Here is a 20,780-nt window from a genome sequence, read left to right on the forward strand (position 1 = left end):
TTAAAGAGAAACGACAAGGTAGAACCTGTGTATGAAATCTGTAAATAAACGTCCACTGTATTGCATGCACTGTATTGGTTCTAATCTCTGTGTAGTATTGGCACGTCACCGCCTTCATGGTGCAGTACCTTGTCATTATTGGTTATATCATCAGTCCCTTGAAAGCGATTCTGGCCAATAGGTGAAGAGGAGGACGAACGCTTTCGGTTAATACTCGCTCGTACTGACAGTGGTTAAATTGGTACGTCCCTGGGCTCACAGAGTAGAGGAGAGTACATCGCGAACGAACTCTTTGGGAGGAGATAGTGGTTATTTTTTCCCCGAACAACAACAACTTCATTTAGATATTGCACACAGGGTCGTCAAACTACAGCGATCGAAACTTGGGGGGGGACCAAAGGATTTGATCTGCAAGTTTTTTTTTTTCCTTGAGCCTTTTTATTTTTTAAACATTTTCATAAGAAAGGATTCTGTTGGAGGCTCGCTCGCACTCTCGACGCAAATATGATGGTCGGGGAGATCGAAGTGAAGGAGAGGCCGAGGCCGAGTCCCGACTATTTGATGCAATTGTTGAACGAAAAGAAGTTGATGACCAGCTTGCCAAATCTGTGCGGCATCTTTACACACCTTGAGAGGCTTCTCGATGAAGGTAAATGCCGCCTTGAGAAATGGAGGTTGGAAGGGAAAGCGTATTTCTCGAGCTCGGTGGGCATTGCTACAAAGAGCGCAGGCATGGTCGCTAGCTACATAGCCCGGCTAACATGGCAGGCTAGGGAGTTACAGTATCGCAGAGCGCCACACAACTTCTTCTTTTAACTTTACAAATTGATAACTTCGAGGAAGTGAAACTAGTTCCGTGCACCATTCAAACGGGGTTTTTCTCTCCAACCAAACCTCAATTTATTTGTAGCTAAACATGTCATTTGGCTATACATGTGACGACGAAGTAAAAGTTTTTAGCCCGCTAACTAGCTAGCCAGGACCGACACAACTAGCTCGACATTTTCTTACCAGTGTATATTCTATTCTATTGTAGCCTATCCTGTCAAGTTTGATTTACGGGTGAATAAGAGTTTGTTTTTAGAGAGCCAGTCTCCACGTTTCATCGAACTCGTGTGAAATGGATTGGTTAAAAAAAGTCAGGATAAAACGTGCCAGCCTTCGTGGACAACCTTCCGATAAAAGTTGCCTATCGAACACAATGCATCTGCCTGTATTCGCTCCATAACAGCTAGTTTTTGTTGGGATAAACACGCATACGCTACTATTATCAGCTGCCTGATGGAATTGCGCCACATCGGAATGTTCCTCCACGGTTGCGATTCAGATTTCGAAACAATGGCTCTGCGGTGGTTTTTCCGTGACAACATTTATAGGTTCTTTAGATTTGAAGCTAATTGTGGTCTCTACGCAAAAAAAATGGATTTATTAACCGCGAAAAAATGTCCACTGCTTGGGTAGGATTTGTGTCGTTTGTTCATTCTATGGTCGTGTTTTGTTACATGCCTTTCTTTGTCAGTGCCATCGTCTCAGCCACGTTGTCGCATGATATTTTCTAGTCTGCCACTTCAGATGCGTAGTTTACATAACTATCTACTGCTATTGCGGCCTATTTCTGTTATATACAATCATGCAGTTTTGCCCTAACTACATTGCTGACTCAAATAACAATCTCATTTGAATCGGCTGTGTAGCAAAAAAGACCGAGTTTGGGAAACCCTCCAATGTACTATTCATAACGGGAGTCGTGTGTGTGTTTTATGTAATTGAGTAGGTGACGCTAGAGAGCGCCACTTCCCCCTCACTGTCCTGCCCTTATCTATCTGATATGGACGGCTGACGTCTAGTCATTTTTCTGGAAATAAAGATTAGTGTCGCTATATTGCCTTGGTAATGCGAAAAGTATTCAGTTGAATCTAGTCTGGTAAAGTACTTTTTTGAAAACTTGAGTTTTATTCCAAATATAGAACCAAAATGTGTCATGTTTATCTCATGGTGCACATTTTTACCAACCAGTTCAATCAAAGGAGTGTTGTCACCTGTAAAACAAGTTGTTTGCACTGTGACATCTGAAATACCTCCCCAGCTAGCTTCTACCTCTCCAGTCTACCATAAAGCCAGTTTAGATACACTGACATCTTTCACTAAGCATTGCTAAACTGAATTCTGGAGAGGTTGTTTTGGAGGGAGAAAAAAAATCACAGGGGGAGTGGTTGGAGATGAGACATGTTTGCATGTATTAGGCTGTCTGTTCTACCAGCAAAAAAAAAAAATATATATATATATATATATGGGCTTTTTGTTGTTTTAAACCCTGCTCACTCAACCCTTTCCTTCCCTCCCTGCTGTTTTTTCAAGGGAGACAGGAAACTGGGGCCTTTTTTTCTCTCCTGAATTTCATCCTGCCTCCCTACCCCCACTATTGTACTCAAACTCCTCCAGATAAGAGGAAAAGGGACCAGGCACCAATGTTTCTCTCTTGCTGAATCGGTTTACCCAACCAGCTCTGGAAGCCTGGCCGCAGTGAACGCTTACCTAGCAGCCCAATGTGGCTGCACCACCCTGGGCTTGTTACTCATTGGGGGGAAGTTTAAGAGACTGGTGCTGAGCGCCCCCCCTTCCCTGGCTGCACATGAGGTTTCACAATTCGCATGTTGCCTGCCTTCGTCTCTTTCCAGCTCTACAATTTACTGGGCTTACCAAAGCAGCCACCTTAACTTTACCCCACTGTCAAATGTTGAGTGTGTGTGAGGAAAATCACCCCAGAGCAGGAGGCTGTCTAGGCGCAGCCCTCTTTGCTCACTCTTTGGACTTGCACTTTCTGGCGTGAGCCCATCCCCATTTATAATGCACTGCTGTAATATTGAGTACAAACGTCACCTGAGTGTAGGGAAAAGCATTACCATGCCATAGCACGGTGATGTTTATAAAGTAGACTGCTGCTATTAATCACAGTGGGAAGCTAGTCGTGTGGGGTACATTTGCGTGCCATTCATGTTATGCAAATGCAGACCACGGTTTCAGTAGGTGGCGAGGATAAACGTTGCAGTTCATTATGATTTCTGTCTGAGAGGACAGCTTGCAGGCTGCAGTGATTTTGTTTATTTAACCTTGGGTTATTGTGTGGATAATTTGATTCCAATGATGTGTCAGCAGATTTTTCCAGGAAGTAGTTTACAGCCTGGGATTCTATTTAGGTTGCATAGGAAGTGGCACTATAGGAATCACACCTGTCATAAGTCGTTTAGTCAAGGTGACCCTGGTACCTGCTGATGAGTGACTGAATGACAATGGGAGTTGGCTGAAGGAAATACCCTTGAAAAACAAACGTTACTTCTTTTTTATGTTTCAGCAGCATTGTCTTTGTCAAGATTTCTTATGGAAAAGTACACTGGAAAGTTCTCATTGAGAATAATAATTTACTCACAGGTAGTGTTGCATGGTATGCTCAAACATCTGTACTTTTTGAATGCAAGAACATGTAAAATGGTTCTGTTGTAGAACTTTGCTACTTTTGTCAAATGTGTCTCGCTGATCAAGTCTGTATTAGAGCAGCCGATGTACTCTTTATAGCGCAAGTGCACCATGTCTGCTCCAATTAACCTGCACGGGGAGTCTAGGCTGCATGTTAACTTTTGTGAAACATGAGTAGGGAGCTGAGGAAGAATGGGCTAGAACATTACAATGCAATGGGCCTTGGCTAGATCTTGATTTACTCAGTCTATCAATAGCATTTATTTGAAGGGTAAATCTCTAACATAAATGTAGCTTTGGATTGGTAAAAGCAATGTATGCATGAATCAATTACTCTGCATAATTAATGTAATTTTTTGAACGTAGTGATGTTAAACTTAAAAGATGTCTGGTGATTGAATAGCACAGTAGCTTGAGTTTGTCTGTATTAAGTGCCATTGTGACTTGCTAATATGCTTTGTTTTACCATGATACGAAACCCTGGTATTGAAGTCATTCTGGTATGCTGGCGCAACTCGACACTGCCTCATCTCACATACAAATGCACTGTGACCACATGACAAGATGCCCTCTGTCTAAATTGAACAGCTGAAGCAAAGTCGACTGGAAGGGGAAGGAAGTTAAGGTTCTCTCCTTCAGAGCTCTGCTGACAGCTGCGGACACACTCGTATACAACACACATTCCGGTGCCTTCAACTTGGTGTGTGCGCAGCTGTTTCCATGGCGAGGGAAAGCCAACATCATGAGCATTAGCCCCTGTGACCCTCTTGTGTAACAACTACTCCCGGTTCCCTGGTTTAGCTCGGTATTAAGATGTGCGTGTTGCCTAGGTCCTTTATATTGCTGGTGTGTATTGTGACCTTGACTGGCTCAATTGACTTGACAGGCATTTTTGAAAGCAGGTCATCTTTCTGTGGTGACACCTGCCATGTTTTTGTCTTTTTTTTATTATCATTTTTACATTACATTGTCATCACCCCAACAAGCAAACTTGTTTAAACAAATTGCAGTGTTTTTTGTTGGCGTGGAGATCCTATAACATTTTCTAAGGCAGCTGAAGTACAGGCAATTGGTTTAGAGCGGGTAAGGGTAAGCACTAAATCAGTGTAGACTGTTTAGTCATCTCTTTGGATGCCAAACCCGATGACTTTTTACTCAAACCGAATCTGTTTTGTTCAAAGGCCGTCTCTAGAGCAGACTGATTCCCCGCTAACCGAAGCACAATGGATTGAGTTTTGTGTTTACGGTTTGTTGCTGGTGTTTAATCAGATGCTTCCTTGTGATTTGTCATGTTTTTTTTAGAGTGAATCTGTTTAGGCACTGGAAGTCCCCTGGGACAGTTGGGGTTTAGAGTTGGCCCTTAATAAAAATTACAGAAGAGTATGCGGTTCTGTCGGTCTATACCCAGTCCCTACCCTTTGCCGAGGCACTTCATTTCCTGCCGTAGGGTGACCCTTTGCAAGCACGGGGCAGGGCTAGATCTGCACTAACCTTCGACACGCAATCAATTTGCCATCAAACAAGATTGAGTGCCACTCGCAAAGTAAGACTGTGCCTGGGGCTTTCAGAGACAAAAGCTCTCAACTGGGGAGGGGGATCAGGGCATGGTTGTTGTGCAGGCTGAAACCTTTTATGGGTCTCAGTCACCCTCCCCTCCACACCCCTGCCTCGGATTCCCTCCCAAGGCACCACTTATAAGATAGAATTTAATTAACAAGACCATTCACTGAGCGACCAGTTGTAAAGCTGAGTTGCAGGCCTGATTTTTCTCAATTGCTCCCTTGTGCTCTCCTTGGGTAATAAAATGGGCAGCCAGAGGAGGCTGACGGGGTGAGTGCAAGGCTGTCCCAGGATCCATAGTGTCTCACCCCCCCCTTTTCCCGGGACTATCTGATGCCCGCATGCTGTTGTCTGTGTGAGCTCAGCCTGGCCCACGGCCCTGTGCAGGCCGTCCCTGCTACAGCTGAAGTCATCCTCCAACAGGCCCTGCCTGCCCTGTTATCTCGGGCCACAATCCCGTGAGTGCTGGGGCGGTCTTATCACAACCGCCTCTGCCCCAATTGTCTGGCTTTTTCTGTCACCCAAGCCACTCTGCGTTTTGGCTGCTTACAAGCAGCCATTTATGGGATCTTACATTTTATTTTCTCTTTTTAATTTAAAATTGTTCAGTTTAGCTGTTCTCTGAACTTGAGCAACTCAAAGTTCCACAAGCAAGGTCACGGTGCTTCTTGTCAGCAGGGAAATGGCACAGCATTTGGAACACTGGATAACAAATTGTGCATGGCGCGAACAGGACATGACAGTTTAGAGATGTTGTAATCTGTAATGTAGCCAAGTTCGCTATTGCACTGCGCTACTTGATCGTACTCAAACCATTTAACTTGATTTTTGAGGACCATATGTTTTTTTAGAATGTAAATTCATGGCTATGGTCTTAAACTAAATTTCAAATGATTAGAATAGCACAGAGTTTACTGTTCCAAAGGCGTGCATACACTAGGGCCCTAATAAAATCCCTTTTGTGGAAAGTGCAGGCGGATTCCAGAAAGTTTAAAGCAGAATTCAACTATTTACATTTAATTTAGTTGGATAACCACTAAGTGTTTTGAACTTAATTTGCCAAATGTGATCATAAGACATTAACAATATGCATCGGTGATGTTTATTCATCTTTCCTGAAACGAAACAGGAATGCGTCTGTGTATGTCTGGTCTTCACTTTGTATAGAGTTTATACAAATAAAAAAAAAAAGTTTAGTGTGAGAACCTGGAAAAAATGTATAACGGACACCCGATTAAAATGTAACAGAACTGATTCGGGCAAAATAAATCAAACTGATTTGATAGGACCCTAATACACCATCAGAATTCATAGCAGGCAGTGCCCTGGGGGTGTGTCGTTTAGTATATTTTTGGCCATCCGTAAGGTGAGTGTCAATGCGCACTGCTAGCTATGAATTCAATCGGATGGCGTGTGCATGTTTAGGTAAAGACAAATACTGTCCTGTTTTGAACACTGACAAGTAGTGAGTTTTTATTTTTTTGCTCAATCTGATTTGATTGGGCCCATCCGTGCCTATGCGGCTGGTTGTAATACTTGTCACAACAGCTGTCTTGGTTCTTTTGTTTATTTTTGGAATGATTTAGCTTAAACTCATCCTCCCTAGACTTTGCCCTATCCCTTCCTCTGCCTAGTTTGTGCACTTGAGAAACATGCCTAGCCAAAGGAAGTAACACCCATTTCAGGCAGAAAGGGTCGTGTAAGTTTGGTTTAGTCTCTGGGAAAGACGACCAGCCTGTTTCTACGCTTCATAAAATGGCTGAAGGCAAAGCCCTGCTCCTTTATGTCCCTTTTCCTGTGTAATGGGTTTCACATGACTGGTTAGGGGAGCAGCAATAGGAGGGCATAGGCCCACCCACAGGGGAGCCAGGCCCAGCCAATCAGAATTTGTTTTCCCCACAAGGGCTTTATTACAGACAAATACTCAGCACACCCCCGCAGACGATCCCGCAGGTGAAGAAGCTGGATGTAGAAGTCCTGGGCTGGCTACGTGTGGTCTGAGGTTGAGGCCCGTTGGACGCAACTGCCAAATGATCTAAAACGACGGAGGCGACTTATAGTAACAGCTCTGCTAATTGCACGCTCCCTCAACTTGAGACATCTGAGGCATTGTGTGTTGACAACACATTTTAGTGTCCTTTTGTCCCTAGCATGAGGTGTACCTGTTATGATCATGCTGTTTAACCCTCTAGAGCCAGGGATGGGGGTTCGAAGCTAAGACATGGAATTGTTTTAAGATGGAATGACCAAGAATCATTTAGCTATTTTGAATTTTAAGACTCCCGGAGGCATCAAAATATAGAGGCATTTCTGCTATTAACCAATGGATGCATTGAATAACAGATTCACTACATGGTACAACCAGCTGGCCAAAACAAAATCTGTCCTAGTGTGTCATATATCTGAGATCAGTAAACAGTTTTTTTTTTTTTTTTTTGCCTAGTTTAGTGTCTAAAAGGGACGTATCTCCATACTTTCATAGAAATAAACTGTTACTGGGAACCTTGAGAAGAACCCTAGAGCAGAATCGAGAATGGCATTGTTCATGAGTCATCTTTCATTAGAATGGTCGTAATACTTTGTAGGCCAAACCGTTGAGACACTAGACATTTTTGTGAATGCCTTTATTTCTTTTTCTAGGGATGTCTCATGGTCTGACAAATACGGATCTAGCTCTGCCACCTTTCACTGCAGATGCGGGGGGGTTGACATCTGCAAATGCGGGGGGTTGAGACTCAGCCCATGCAAAAACTCTAGCTATGTTAATTTGATAACGGGGGGGTTGTGGAAATTGTAGAGTAAGTATTAATCAGCTTCTCGATATGCCAAACCTTTCAGGTGAATGGATTATCTTGGCAAAGGAGAAATGCTCACTAATTGTGATGTGACAAAATTTCACAAGCTTTTTGTGCATATCATTTGATCTTTTTCAACTCATGGAACTTGGAACCAACACTTTACATGTTGTGTTTTTGTTCAGTATTGTTTCTCAAGGTCCTTCTGTGTCTCCCGTTGCCTGTGAGTTGTAAGAGTCCACCTGCGACTGCTAAAATAAAAAAATCTCCATTCACTCGTCCACACGACTTCTTCGAATAGCTCCCATCCCACTCCTTCCAACACTCTCTGTCTCATTTGTTTTCGCTCTAGTCTGAGTCAATTGAGTCTCAGGGCTGGCTGTTGCTGCAGATGGGGCCCTAACAATTCGGAGTTGCTGTGTTATTTGTCAGCGTTTTCCCCCTTCATCTTTTAGTTTTGACACACCGAGCAGGAAGGTGGAGAAATTAGCTGATTCTCGTTCTCTCGGCTTGCATTCTTTCCCTCTCTTCTGAGAGGAATGGCAAGCATTAGCGGCTAGCTGAGGAATTTAGGGTAGCTTGAAGTGTGCTTAACCGATATCACTTAGTTTTTGCAAATGCCTACTGTTAGTGAATTTTAACTCCATTTGATCTACATTACATTAACTGTAGACGACCCCAATCTGCCTTGTGCATATCATGCAGGACTTATTTTTGGAACGTTTAGTCCTGGAATAAAGCCCTGAAAGCTTTCTAGCTCCTGCTCATCTCCTCCAAAAATGCTACAACAGATCCATTTTTCAGGCAGTTTGCAACCTTCAACTTCTCCTTGCAAGGCACAAGCTGCAACTTTTTTTATAATAAAAAACAAAAACTTTTAAAAAATCAACAATGAATCATTTACCTGTCTCAAACTTGTTTCTCTAACGCGTCTGTAGCTGAGCATTACCCTCCCCTCTGGGCGTATGAGACCATCATTAGCACTACACCATCAAATATGTATAGGGTAGTGCCATTCAGATCCCAAGGCTCTGCCGGTTTCCCCCTGCAAAGGATGCTCCTTCATCTGTTTCTCTTGCCAAACAGCTCCAGCAACCTGTTAACATTCTCCTTTCTATTGTCTGTGGAAGGGTGTGCCTGTCTTGTAAAGACTGACTTTACCTTGGTGGTTGAGTACGAATGTGGCTTAGTCCTCTCAATCTGTAAGCCTTAGCCTAGTTTCACCCTGGCAGTGAGTAGTCCTCTGCTCAGCTGACAAAGGTGTTTTTTAAATATTTATTCCGAAGAACAGGTTTGTGTAAATTGAGACTTGCGGTTGAGGGTAAATGCAAACGGTCAGGGTACCTTGAAGCAATTTGTGGTGATAGTTGCTGAATTCCACACTGCAGTTGCTCAAGTCAGTGCAACCTTGTCCCGTCTCCTACCCTGAACTTGACCCCCCCTCAAACCAGTGGTTGCGTCACAGCATCCGGTGATACTGGCAAAGCACCAGGAGGTTGACTGTAGCAGTGTTCTGCAAGTTTGTCTTCCTCTGCTCTCAATGTTGCCGACTGACTACTACAGTAGGGCCGTGAGCGCCTGTATGAAATTATAGAATTGCATATGGGCAGGTTGAATGATGGCTCTTTTTCTATAAGTATTTGTTCTGATATTTTGCTGCTAGTTTGTTTTGCTGAAGGATTAGCCTGATTTATCAGTTTGAGATTTGACTAGATTACAACCAAACACAATGGCTGTTTTTTTTTTTTTTTTGTTTTTTTAATTTTTAGGTTTTAATTGGGGAAACAAAAGCTTATTTAACACCATTACACAAAATGAAAGCATAAACAACATTCCCAGGGGGAAAATAATGGGAAATCATTGTGGCCCTAATGAAAGGGTTAGTGTGTTTTCTAGGCACAGAGAATTGATTGTGTGCACTGAATGGAAAGGGGAGCAAGGCCGAGAGGGTGTGGGCGATAAAGAGAATGCATATGTGCTCTGAATGAGGTCTTCTCCCAGGCTGAGGGGAAGGTCAGTTGCCCTCCCTCCCCCCTCAGTTCCACACAATGATCCCTTGTGTTGTAGGGCCAACAACCCACTGTCACCAATGGTACTACCGTGCTAGTACCCACTACAACCGTTGTCCACTCTAAGTAGGGGCCGATAAAAGCAGTGGCCCTTCATAAAGATTACTAGGGAAGAGAGGAGAAAATGTGTTAGATAAGATTACTATAATGGGATATCTGTATACAATGCTCTTGCTTTGTGCAGCAGGCCAGAGTCCGTATCCTCTGGGCGTCTGAATCGATGCAGAGGCACTGGCTGTTCTGTCACATTCAGGTGAGGTATCGTCTCGGGGCCCTAATCTGCAGCGATGGACTGCTCCCCGTTTCTCCAGCTCGCCTGGTAGACTGTTTTTCTTCTCCCCTTCCACCTTAATTTTCTCCTCTCGGAAGTTCACGGATTGCGCTTGACACTCGTTCAAACTGTCGGTGGCGTGAGCATTTCCTCAACCCTTTTCCTTAAATTTTTATTGACCATCTGACAACTCGATGAGCTGCTCTGGTTCCTTTTTCCTCCTCCCCCTCACCACATGCCTCTGCTAGAATGAGTATTATTGCATCGTTTTGGGATCTGGTAAATTATGCTTTTTTTTTTTCTCAAAGGCATAACATGAATGTATCATACACTGGCCATGTGCATGTTGATTTTTGTCCATCCACACCAGATGTGATAATGACACGCAGGTTGAAATGTCAAAATGAACTCTGAATCATCTATTCATTTGGGGACGGGTCAAAACAAACATTCACAGACATTTAGTTAGCTAGCTTGCTGTTAATTTGTTCTGGGATATAGACATTCAAATATTTGACCAAAAATGCATTTTTTTTTTCTTTTTCTTTTTCCCCCTAAATCTTTCTAGAATTGAGTCGCACAATTTTCTTTACGGACAATTAATCCACCGATAAAAGGAAACTTAGTAAGTTTCCAGTAATCTCTCCTCCAGCCTTCTTCTGTGGACTTTTATATGACGGTTGGCAACTAAGTTTATGGTGCGTTACTGTCACTAACTGGACTCGAGTGTGGACCTCGGGTCATCTTTCAATCACCCACATGGGTATCTACTCCTAAAAAAACAGTGAGGAGGAGGGACTTGCAGAGAGCGTTAAATAGAACCAACTTCTAGGTTAGTGCCTGGCCAAGGATATGCCCGTGACGTGCGCGACAGGTTTGGATGAAATGATTGGATAACATTTGTGTGCACTGCAAAATAAATGCGCACAACGCGGGCGGTGTGATCAGCATTTACGAATGCTCAGACCAGTGTCTAGTTTTCCATGGGAATTCTGAATGACTCCCATGCCCTTGACGCTGTCCTAAGCCGTTCTACATCGGCGTGGGGAGAAGTCCGTAACACAACTTGCCAGCCTACCTTCTCCGCTCTGTCGAAGTCTGGCACATTCTATGGCTGCTTGCTATTTCCTGCTTAGTCCTCTCTGTTTTCTCCTGTCTCTTGCATGGCGGTAATTCTGCCTGAGGGGTACATTTCCTCTTATCTGAAGACCAGTGCTGACATTAAAGGCCTGTTACGGGGCCTGTCTATTTGCATTAGCCCTAGGTCACCCATTCTTCAAACCAGCCTCCCCTGCTCTGGGTTTCTCTAGACAAACCAGACTGCCCTGCTCATCCCTCCCATCCTCATCAGACAGCCAGCACTCTGAAAACAATCAATGCCTAAACCCTTAAGCATGCCCAGGGACTCTGATGGCTTTCCTGACTCACTGGGCGGAGATTGTTTGCTTGATGCTATGATATCCTGACCCACTTCTGCCCCCCCCCCCAAAAAAAAACCTGATGAGCGCCTTGTTTCAGCGTCAACACGAACTGGTAATTATGCTTACTAGAGGATGACCAGGCAAAGATCTAAGGCTGGTTTTCCATCCCACAATCCCCCATCACAGCCTGTTCATATACAGCCACTGAGCCACAAGTTTTGGCAGGGTCAACCAGAGCTGCACAGTGATGTTACCACCTTGCACGCAGCATGTTATTCTATGTGAAGTTGTCTAGCTGCTCCATGCCCCAAGGCATCATCACATTGCGGCCATTATGTCACTACCGGCATTTAGTCTGTTTCTCTCTGGCCCTGGTGTAAACGCTCCCTGTCATAGCATGACCTCTATCCCTGCTAATTGAAGCCAAAGAAATGCTGTTGTGCGTCAGTCTCTTACCCTTCCCACCAATGGATGTGATGGAGAGAGCCCTCTGCTCCTCTCCCCTTCATCATAACAGTAAGTCACAAGGCCGCCTTAATGACCGTTTGACTAACGACATCCAATGGGAAAGGCACAGATTGCTTTTGCCTGGCTCTATGGCTGGGGGAAAGCCCCATCGAGACAGTGACAATACGTGCCCTGCTCTGACCTCTGAGTGACATTTTTTTTTCTATAGTGCTGCCGTTGAAGGTTTGTAAGACTGCAAGGTGCAAGCATCCTTCACTCTAGGGTAATATGAAGGATGGGTTACGTGGAGGTCTTGTGTAATATTTTTGGGGGGTCCAGGAATAATTAGCCATCTGAATGACAGGATGGCATAACCCACCCCCCATAGGATGTTATGAGGGCGCTTCAGGCTCGGAGGAAACAGGACTGTTATCTTTTCTTAACACATTTCTTCCTCTTCTGACAGCTGGACACTTCCTGTCATTGTGGTGTGGCTGCTGTCTTCCTTGTTCTGTGTTTTGTTTTCAGCCTGCTACTCTGCCCTGGCAAGCACCGAAAGGAAATGCTTCCTCTGGCTATCGTTACAGGCCTTCCAGTGGAAACATGTGGCCATGGCCTCTGTCTGCCTCTGTTCCCCTCAACAGACACATAATCAGCCCAACATCCCAGTCCTTTCCTGTTATTCCCCCCTGTTAACTCACATCCTAGAATGCTTAGCAGATGGCTTGTATTCTCTAAAGCAATGTGGGTGAGCGTCTAAGGGCCAGACTGAAGGTGGGTGGTGCTTGCTTCTCCTGCTGGATCAGCCATTGCGATGAGGAAGTGGGTTAACATAAACAGTGGGTGAGTCTGGAGAGTCGAGCACACAACACGTGTTTATTTTTTATTTGTATTTTATTTGCTCACATTCTGTGGTATGTGAAGTCTGAAATGAGCTCCCTTGAAATGGAGAATAAAGGAGGTGTGAGATTAATACCCCACTTTAAGTCTGCAGAGACACAATCTTACCAGTTTGTCTCTAAAGAGTGGTCTGTTGGCTCTTTTGTTATGCTGCTGAAGGGTGGAGTTTCCCTCTTCACACAGCAGCCAAATGTAGGCATTTTTGGGGAGTTTCTTTATCCCCCCCCAGGCCCCAATCCTCTTTCCAAGAAGTATCCCCAAAGATGGATGGAAACATTTTAAAGCACTTTCCAATTTAACACTACATAACCCATCCCTTTTTGTGATGGTAGAAAAGCAGCAATAATGTTTCTTTATTTTGTTTTTTTAAACTGGTGGGTGCATTAGAATTAGTAGTTGGTGAATTGCATCATTTGCAGGATTTGCTGAGTGGACCATTGGCATCAAGCACTACCCTTTTCTCCTTATATTACTGTTATTCTACATGAATGTTGGCATGTGGTTGCCAATGGGAGGGATCCAATGGTGTTAAGAGCAGTGTGTTTGTATGTTCCGTTACCCTGTGTCGCCGGCTTGTGGTGCTAAGGGCAACATGGCTGGTGAGCACCCTGGGGGTGTCTTCCTAATGTACCTCCACGTGTAGAGTACTGAGAGCCCTGCGGCGGCCATTTAAAGGGAAGCCATTATGGCTCTGAATTGGCCAGGCCCTCGTGAGTGCGCTGTCCAACAGCAGACCTCTCCCTGTGCAGCAAACAAGCACTCCCATGCCTCATTGAGCTGATACCGTACCCCCGTTCGCACCCAGACCATAAAGCAGTTCCACATGTGGTGATCTCTTGTTCTAATTTTAGTAGCAGGGCTTAATAGCTCTGCAGAGATCCCGAGGTCTCTTCATTTTCAGATCTGATAATGGTTAGGAGACTTTGGCACTAGGAGAGCTAGTCTTTTTTTTTTTTTGCTCAATGATTTGGAATCGGGGCGGTGTGCTGAGATGTTGGCTAGCAATATTGCCAAATTAGCACTTCAGTTCTGCATTAGTCAGTTGAGTCAGGCCTGTACGCCTACCTTCTACTCACTGGCTGTCCAGTCAGACTTCCACAGCCATGCCGAATTTCCATTTCACTGCCTGTTCTTTTCTTGCCAACAGTATAGGAAATGATGACTACAGCAGCCTGCTTTGGTCTGTGGCACTGTACACGGACCCAGAGATTCGCCAAAGCTGTGGGACCCAAATGCATGACTGTGTTCCTCCTGTGTGAATGTCTGTTTTCATTGTCTAATTGACACGCTGACCAGCTATGACACATCCTATTGGAGTCGTCATGCTGCCGCAACCCGCTGCCAAGAGGCACATTAAGCCACGTTTGTCAGATTTTCGGCTGCTAGCGCCATCAACCTCAGAAGCACTGCTATTATTGTCTCTCTCGCTGACATGTTGGCTTCCGTCAGAACACCAACACACTGAATCTATCCAATCCCTGGCTAACTGCTGGAATGCTTCAACTAGCAGGCAGGGAAGAAGTTTGTAGCGATCAGAGGAAAAGGGATTTTAAAATTCCCCTCAACCAGAAAGCTATACGCAGCTCAAATAGTCAAATTTGGCTTGATACTGGTAAAGGGTCTATTTGTGCTGTTTCTGCGCTGAGGCGATTCACCCCTTATTTTTTTGATTGTTGTGGAAGTTGTCCACAAAGGACCTGCACAGTGCATGTAGCGGTCATTTCGATATCCTTTTTCTGCCATTAGAAGCAGCTCTGCGCCTGCTCATTGACTGCTATCGAGCAGAACGTGCTGCTTTTCAGAAATGTGTTCTCTACACCATTCAGCCTTACACTTTGTCCCTACCCAATTTATGCAGCTAACTGTGTTTGGGAAGTACTGTGAAGCATCGAACGACCAAACCAAATTTGTGCTGTTGTATTTCCTATCTTTGCTCACATCAGGGCCAGTGGAGAGATGGAGGATTGAGAGGCCTTGTTACTCCAGTCGTTAATTGAGTAGCATATCTGCTCAAAGAACTGGCGCCAGAGGTTTTTACTCCGACTGCTTAGCAGAGTCCTGCAAACATAAATCGTTCACTGGCTCGCCTTGGAAACCACAGCGTCATTCCTTTCAATGGCAGTTTAGTGTTTATTTTGTTTTGGCCCAGCAATTACGTCGGCCCCTGAGAATATTGAGGACTGCCTAGGATTTGCCACAGTCATCATCCGGCTCACTGGTCAATGCTAAGAGCAGAAATGAATTTTCATGGCTCAATCGCCCGCATATTAGATTTTTGTTCACCTTTTTAAGAGCCCTTTTCTCATACCTTCTGCCGCAAAGCCTTAACTGTTGAAGTGGAGTGTCGCTTTGGATAAAATCGTCTGGGACTGGAAGGGAATGCATTAATCCAAAATATATGTTCGCTCATGCGCTTTGTGATAGCTAAAGTGCGCCGCTACAAAGTGGATAAACGTGTACCTTTGCGAATGCTCTTTACCACCACCGCGGGGGTGTATTTAAAGAAAAAAATGATTAAGCGGCCGTCCTTCTTACGCTTTCCTCATCTGACGTCATGGGATGGAGAACAGCATTATGGCGGACTGAATCCCTACCTGGATTTGGCTTGGCTTTCGCCTGTCCTAGTTTCTTATCCTTTCTCCTTTTATGTGGTGTGCTGGACACAGTTTTTATCCCCTGACGTAAGGGCTCAGGGTTGTCAAGAGGACGGCCTCTTCCAGAGAGCTGCAGCAGGACGAGGACGAAGCAGTTAATGTCTCTACGGAACTCTTTATTTTTAGACTTACTAATGATCCATTGTCCCAGACCTCATGGATCTTGTTTAGATTGCCGCTCTCTGCCCTTAAACCTGATTAGATTATTCCCCTCTGCTGTTTCCACTGGTTCCTTTCTAGGGCAATTGGAGACCCATGACTCTTCGCAGTTGACTGTGAAATCATGTTTGACTGCAGCCCTATGTCATCTTTGCATCGCTACCAAATAAAATGTTCCTTCCATCTCTTCTCCTTTCCATGCCTGAATCGTCCCCCCTCCTTCAAGCCTGAGTCTCGCCTACCCTAGAACATGACTACTATGACTTGATTGTTTACACCGAGTAGATGAACACGTCACCGCGGTCTGGTCTGTGCGCAGAAATGCACGCTCTCACGCCATCAGAGCCCTTCAGTAAAAGCCTACCTTTCCAGGACCTACACCCCAGGGGTGTACAGCCATGTGGGTGAGAATTTGATCTTACTGCTGATTTTAGCTCTGGTTGACGTGAGGAATTGGCCTGCTAGGATCCAAAGACTGCATAGGGAGAATAGCATCAGCTCTGAGTCACTGGGATGGGGATTTTGGAGGAGTGCCCTGGTCCTCTTATAGGACAAGTGAAAATCAATTTAGATCTTTATTTAGCGATCTTACATAACATATTTGTTAATTGAAAATTGTGAATATTTCACCACAGGTTAATGAGGGTGTGTTTGAAAGGATGCACATAACTTTGCAATTTTCTATTGGAGTCTCAGTCTTAAATTATTTTCCACACAGTCTGTGCCTGTATTTAGTTTTCATGCTAGTGAGGTCAGAGAATCCACTCTCACATAGGTACGTGGTTGCAAAGGGCATCAGTGTCTTAACAGCGCGATTTGCCAAGCCAGGATACTCAGAAATCTGGCAGTGGCTTCTGATTTTAAATTAAATTTTCACAGAACCGCTTTTTGCAATTTCGATGAGGCTCTCTTGTTCAGATATCGGTAAGTGGACTGGAGGCAGGGCATGAAAGGGATAACAAATCCAGTTTGTCATCTGTTTCGGGAAAGTACCTGTGTAATGGCGCACCCAACTCACTCCGGTGCTTCGCTAAATCACATTTGACATTGTCCGTAAGCTTGAGTTAATTTGCACACAAAATCATATAATGATGGAAAGACCTGTTGTCCTTGTTAATACAGACAGAAGAGCTCCACATTCTTAATCATTGCCTCAATTTTGTCCTGCACATTGTATTTAGTTGCAGAGCCCCTGTAATCCTAGATTCAGATCATTCAGGTAGGCCAGTCGTGAGAAACTCCTCATGCAATAGGTCAGACAAGTAAAAACTACTTTATGCTCGTCTCAAAGTGTACTTTGCCCCTTGATAACAGTGCACTTCTGTATGTTGTGAAAGCATTACATGGTTACTGCCCATGTCATTGCATAGTGCAGAAAATACACGTCAGTCAGTTCAGAGGCCTTGCGTTGACAACATTAACCATTTTCACTGTAGTGTCCTAAGTCTTTCAAGCTGTCAGGCATTCCCTTGGCAGCAAGAGCCTCTTGGTGGGTGCTGCAGTGTACCCAAGTGGCGTCGGGCGCATACAAACAGTTGCTCATTACCACTCCACTAAGTCTCCCTGTCATGGCTTTTGTGCCATCAGTACAGATGTCAACATGAGCAGCAGCTACATACGGACTGTTAGTGGAATTCCCATGAGAGATTAACGGTTAATGTGATTGGATGTTAATTATTTGACTAGGCTACCAGTATTTGACATTGTTATTTCGCTGAACACTAATGGTTTAATTGTATTTTTGCCAGTGAAAAGAGGCTTGTCAGACGGGGGGACTCACCCAAATGTATCGCCCCGTTGGAAAATATAAATGGACTTTAAAAATGTGAATTATTGTTGTTTGGTGTACCCCGACAGCGTTGTGTACCCCAGTTTGGAATACCTGATCTAGCTGAATCCATTCATAGAGATGGATACAGTACTTTGTTATGTAGGCTATTTCTATGCCTCAATGTTATAGAAGAGTGAGTTGAAAGGAAGGAAGGACCAAGGACTTGATTTAGGCCTGTTTCTAGAAGGTCTGATTTTTTTTTTGCCTTTGCTTGACCAGTTCTGTGTTGGCCTACTGTGGGAATGCGCTTGAAAACAGGGTTAGTATGTATTGGCCTAGTTATTGATTTCACAGTATTGACGGTTAAGCATGAGCTGGGCTATGCTTGACCGTCAGTGACGTTAGTAGGCTTGCGCGGTATACTGGGGTATTTGGAAAGTCCTGGGATGGGTTTTCAATATCCTTAACTATTTCTTTAAGTTTAAATATTTGTAGCTACTTAAGTAAATACCTGTAGTGAACTCGTTTGTCTTAGATAAAGAACATTGCGTTCATTTCAGCAGTCACATTATTGTGTAGCTTATGGTCATCCCAGTCATGTGGTTTACTTGAGTCACTCACTGTTGTGCAGCATGCTCCAGGTGATAATTACAGTATGAAATTCACAAATAAATATTTGCCAGTTATAAGAAATCTAAGTTAATTGTCTACAATGTGCTAAATGCTCTGACGTTGGGCATTTGGTTTGCTAATTTAGTAGCTAGTTAGTGTCTTCCCAAATCATGCATTCGGTTGGTAATCCCCTCCTGGCTCAAGAGCCTTGCTGACTGCTTGTTTTGTGCATGTAGCAAACTTTGTAAGTCGCTTTGGATAAAAGCGTCTGCTAAATGGCATTTATTATTATTATTATTATTATTATTTGTAGTCCCCCCCCCCTTTTTTTTTCCTTCTATAGTTTAGGCCCAACTACAAGATGTTCACAATGTGCTCGTTAGCCTTCTCAATGTAGTTGTACATGTTAGCATTGCAAACCTTCGGATTACAGAGCATCAGTGGGGTTTTGAAACAGTCCCCCTTGTGTTCAGTGCTGGTATTGCAGAACAGCCCAAAGTCATGCCAATCTGGATACCGCCCAAGCCTAGTTGTCTGTATGCTCTCATTCTAAATAGCGCTATCCTAATGCTATTGAACTGCTTTGTCACTGCATTTAGTTAGAGTTCTCAAACTGTTTTCCTTCCCTATAACAGAAATCTAACTTTTTTTTATTGTAGTTCATGGAGGGCTGCCTGTGCTAAGACTCGGACTGACATTTTCTTGACACCGACTGGGCTCTGGAGTGGCGCAGCGTTCTAAGGCACCACCTCGGTGCAAGAGGCAGTACCTAATTCGAATCCAAGCTGCATCACATCCGGCTGTGATTGGGAGTTCCATAGGGTGGTGCACAATTGGCCCAGTATTGGCTGGGGTAGGCATTCATTGTAAATAAGAATTTACAATGACTGCTAGTTACATAAAATAAAAACATAACTGCAGGAACTAGAAGGTAGGAAAGAGATGAGACTTCTAGGCCAATGGTGTTTTGGAAGGGGTGAAGTGTCAAGTCAAATGATGTGTCTGTTCTGCCTTTCAGCACAGTGCAGGTGATCTCTATCCGTCTCACACTGACTGTCCTCCTGACACTTTTTGTGTTGTTTTTTGTTAATATCGGGAGTCGAGCAGAGTTCAATTCTCTTATGTAATAGGCAGACCTGGCGATTCGGTGTGTGCAACAGACCCGAATGCTGACTCTGGCACTTTGAAACACAAACTAAGCTGAGTGGGGTGGGTGAAGGGAGGCCAGGGGGATCTATTACTACCTCATTTAACCTTACTCACGCACACAGACGTGATGCATGGACCGCCATACCTTTTCCTCTCCATTCATCCATGGTCTCCTAGAACTTCTATGCGAACATCAAAGTAGTTTCAGATGGCTGTGTGTGCTTCAAACAGCACTGGATAAAGTTGCATCACCTGAATTGCTGTCAGTTCTACTCTCTGTTACTGCCCAAGTTATCCAGCTGTTTCTTCATTTTGGATTGAATGATTCTTAGTCTACCTTTTTTTTAAAAATTATTATATACATTTTTTTTGACTAGCCACACGTCGCCAGGGTGGACAAACACAAATTATTTCATCGCAAGTGCCCAGGCGGGGTAATTTTTAGGTTAGCCCAGCGGTTGGGAAAAGAGTTGGCGCGAGGATTTCGATACCAGTGAAATTAGATGTCAAGTGTTGTGCTTCTCAGGCTGATTGCCCGGCCTCTATGTTAATGTGACATTTTAGCAGCAGGAAATAAAATTAGGCCGGGGGGGAGCCTTTTGTAAAGAGACCGTGCTTGTCAGTGTAGAGGGAGGAACGTTACAAGTTGTTGGCTGTGTTGCCAATTTCTAAGCCTTTCAAACCTGATGAACCCCAGTACCTGGCCCTCCTACGAATCCCACCCTGGGAGGCTTGAGTCCACACACACAACCTATGTTCTAGGCAATATGAACCGCCTCTCCACAGCTTACCTTTTAGCATTTCATCACCACTAAGTCCTGTGACCATACGGCTGCAATAGCCAACCAAAGTCATCCCCATGGTCCCAGCCGGGCCAAATTCATTAGGTCACACCAACGTTTCACGACGGAAAACAAAAGTTTACCTTTTCTTATTGGACAAATTCCTGTCCCTCCCTGTTTCAGTCAGTTTTCTATCTATTTGAGCCCAATACTTTCCACTAAACCACATACACCCCTTTCTACTCAAACAGATCTATGAGAATTGCATAGTTCAACTAAGTCCTGGCCCAAAAAAAGTCAACGTTTAATTGATTTGGTCTGGCCCAAGAAGCTTTCAGTCCTTTATCCAGGGAAGGACCTAGCTACTTAGCGATATTGTCTGTACTCCCCATCCCACTTAATTCATAGCTCGACAGCTGAATACATGTCACCCTAATGGGGAGGACTTATGTCATCTCAGTGGTCTGCTCTGTAACCCTTGAAGGTATGGATCAAACGGATCTGAGATTCTCCTGAGCTGCTTGCCAGATGTGCCTTTGTCTATGGTCGGGAAATCCTTTTCAACAGCCACCTTGTTTTTTTGTTTTCAGGTCTTATACGTGTGTTTTTATAACACCCTCTCTTCACAAGCCCTGCTGCTCTGGGTGACGCTACAGCACTTGAGGGACTGGCATTTGGTGTTAGCACTCAGGGTTACTTTGGCTGTAGAGGTGATT

At 44.3% G+C, this 20,780-nt stretch overlaps 1 protein-coding gene across 5 annotated transcripts in view; it reads left to right on the forward strand.

Annotated features, from left to right (window-relative positions):
• The first annotated feature begins 222 nt into the window (after window positions 1-222).
• The window catches only part of LOC118368528 (protein quaking-A), an 85,881-nt gene continuing 65,323 nt past the window's right edge, over window positions 223-20,780 (forward strand). For 3 of the 5 annotated variants that reach the window (XR_008093185.1, XM_035752690.2, XM_035752692.2), the window contains exon 1: window positions 224-649. Coding sequence is in view for 4 of the 5 variants with exons in the window: in XM_035752690.2 (XP_035608583.1) it covers window positions 505-649 (145 nt within the window). In the remaining variant the exon portion in view is untranslated. Of the gene's footprint in view, window positions 650-20,780 lie in introns of all 5 variants that reach the window. The other 2 variants (XM_035752691.2, XM_035752693.2) reach the window with 1 other exon arrangement.

This window comes from Oncorhynchus keta, chromosome 35 (genome assembly GCF_023373465.1).
Source record: "Oncorhynchus keta strain PuntledgeMale-10-30-2019 chromosome 35, Oket_V2, whole genome shotgun sequence".
Lineage (NCBI taxonomy): Eukaryota > Metazoa > Chordata > Actinopteri > Salmoniformes > Salmonidae > Oncorhynchus > Oncorhynchus keta.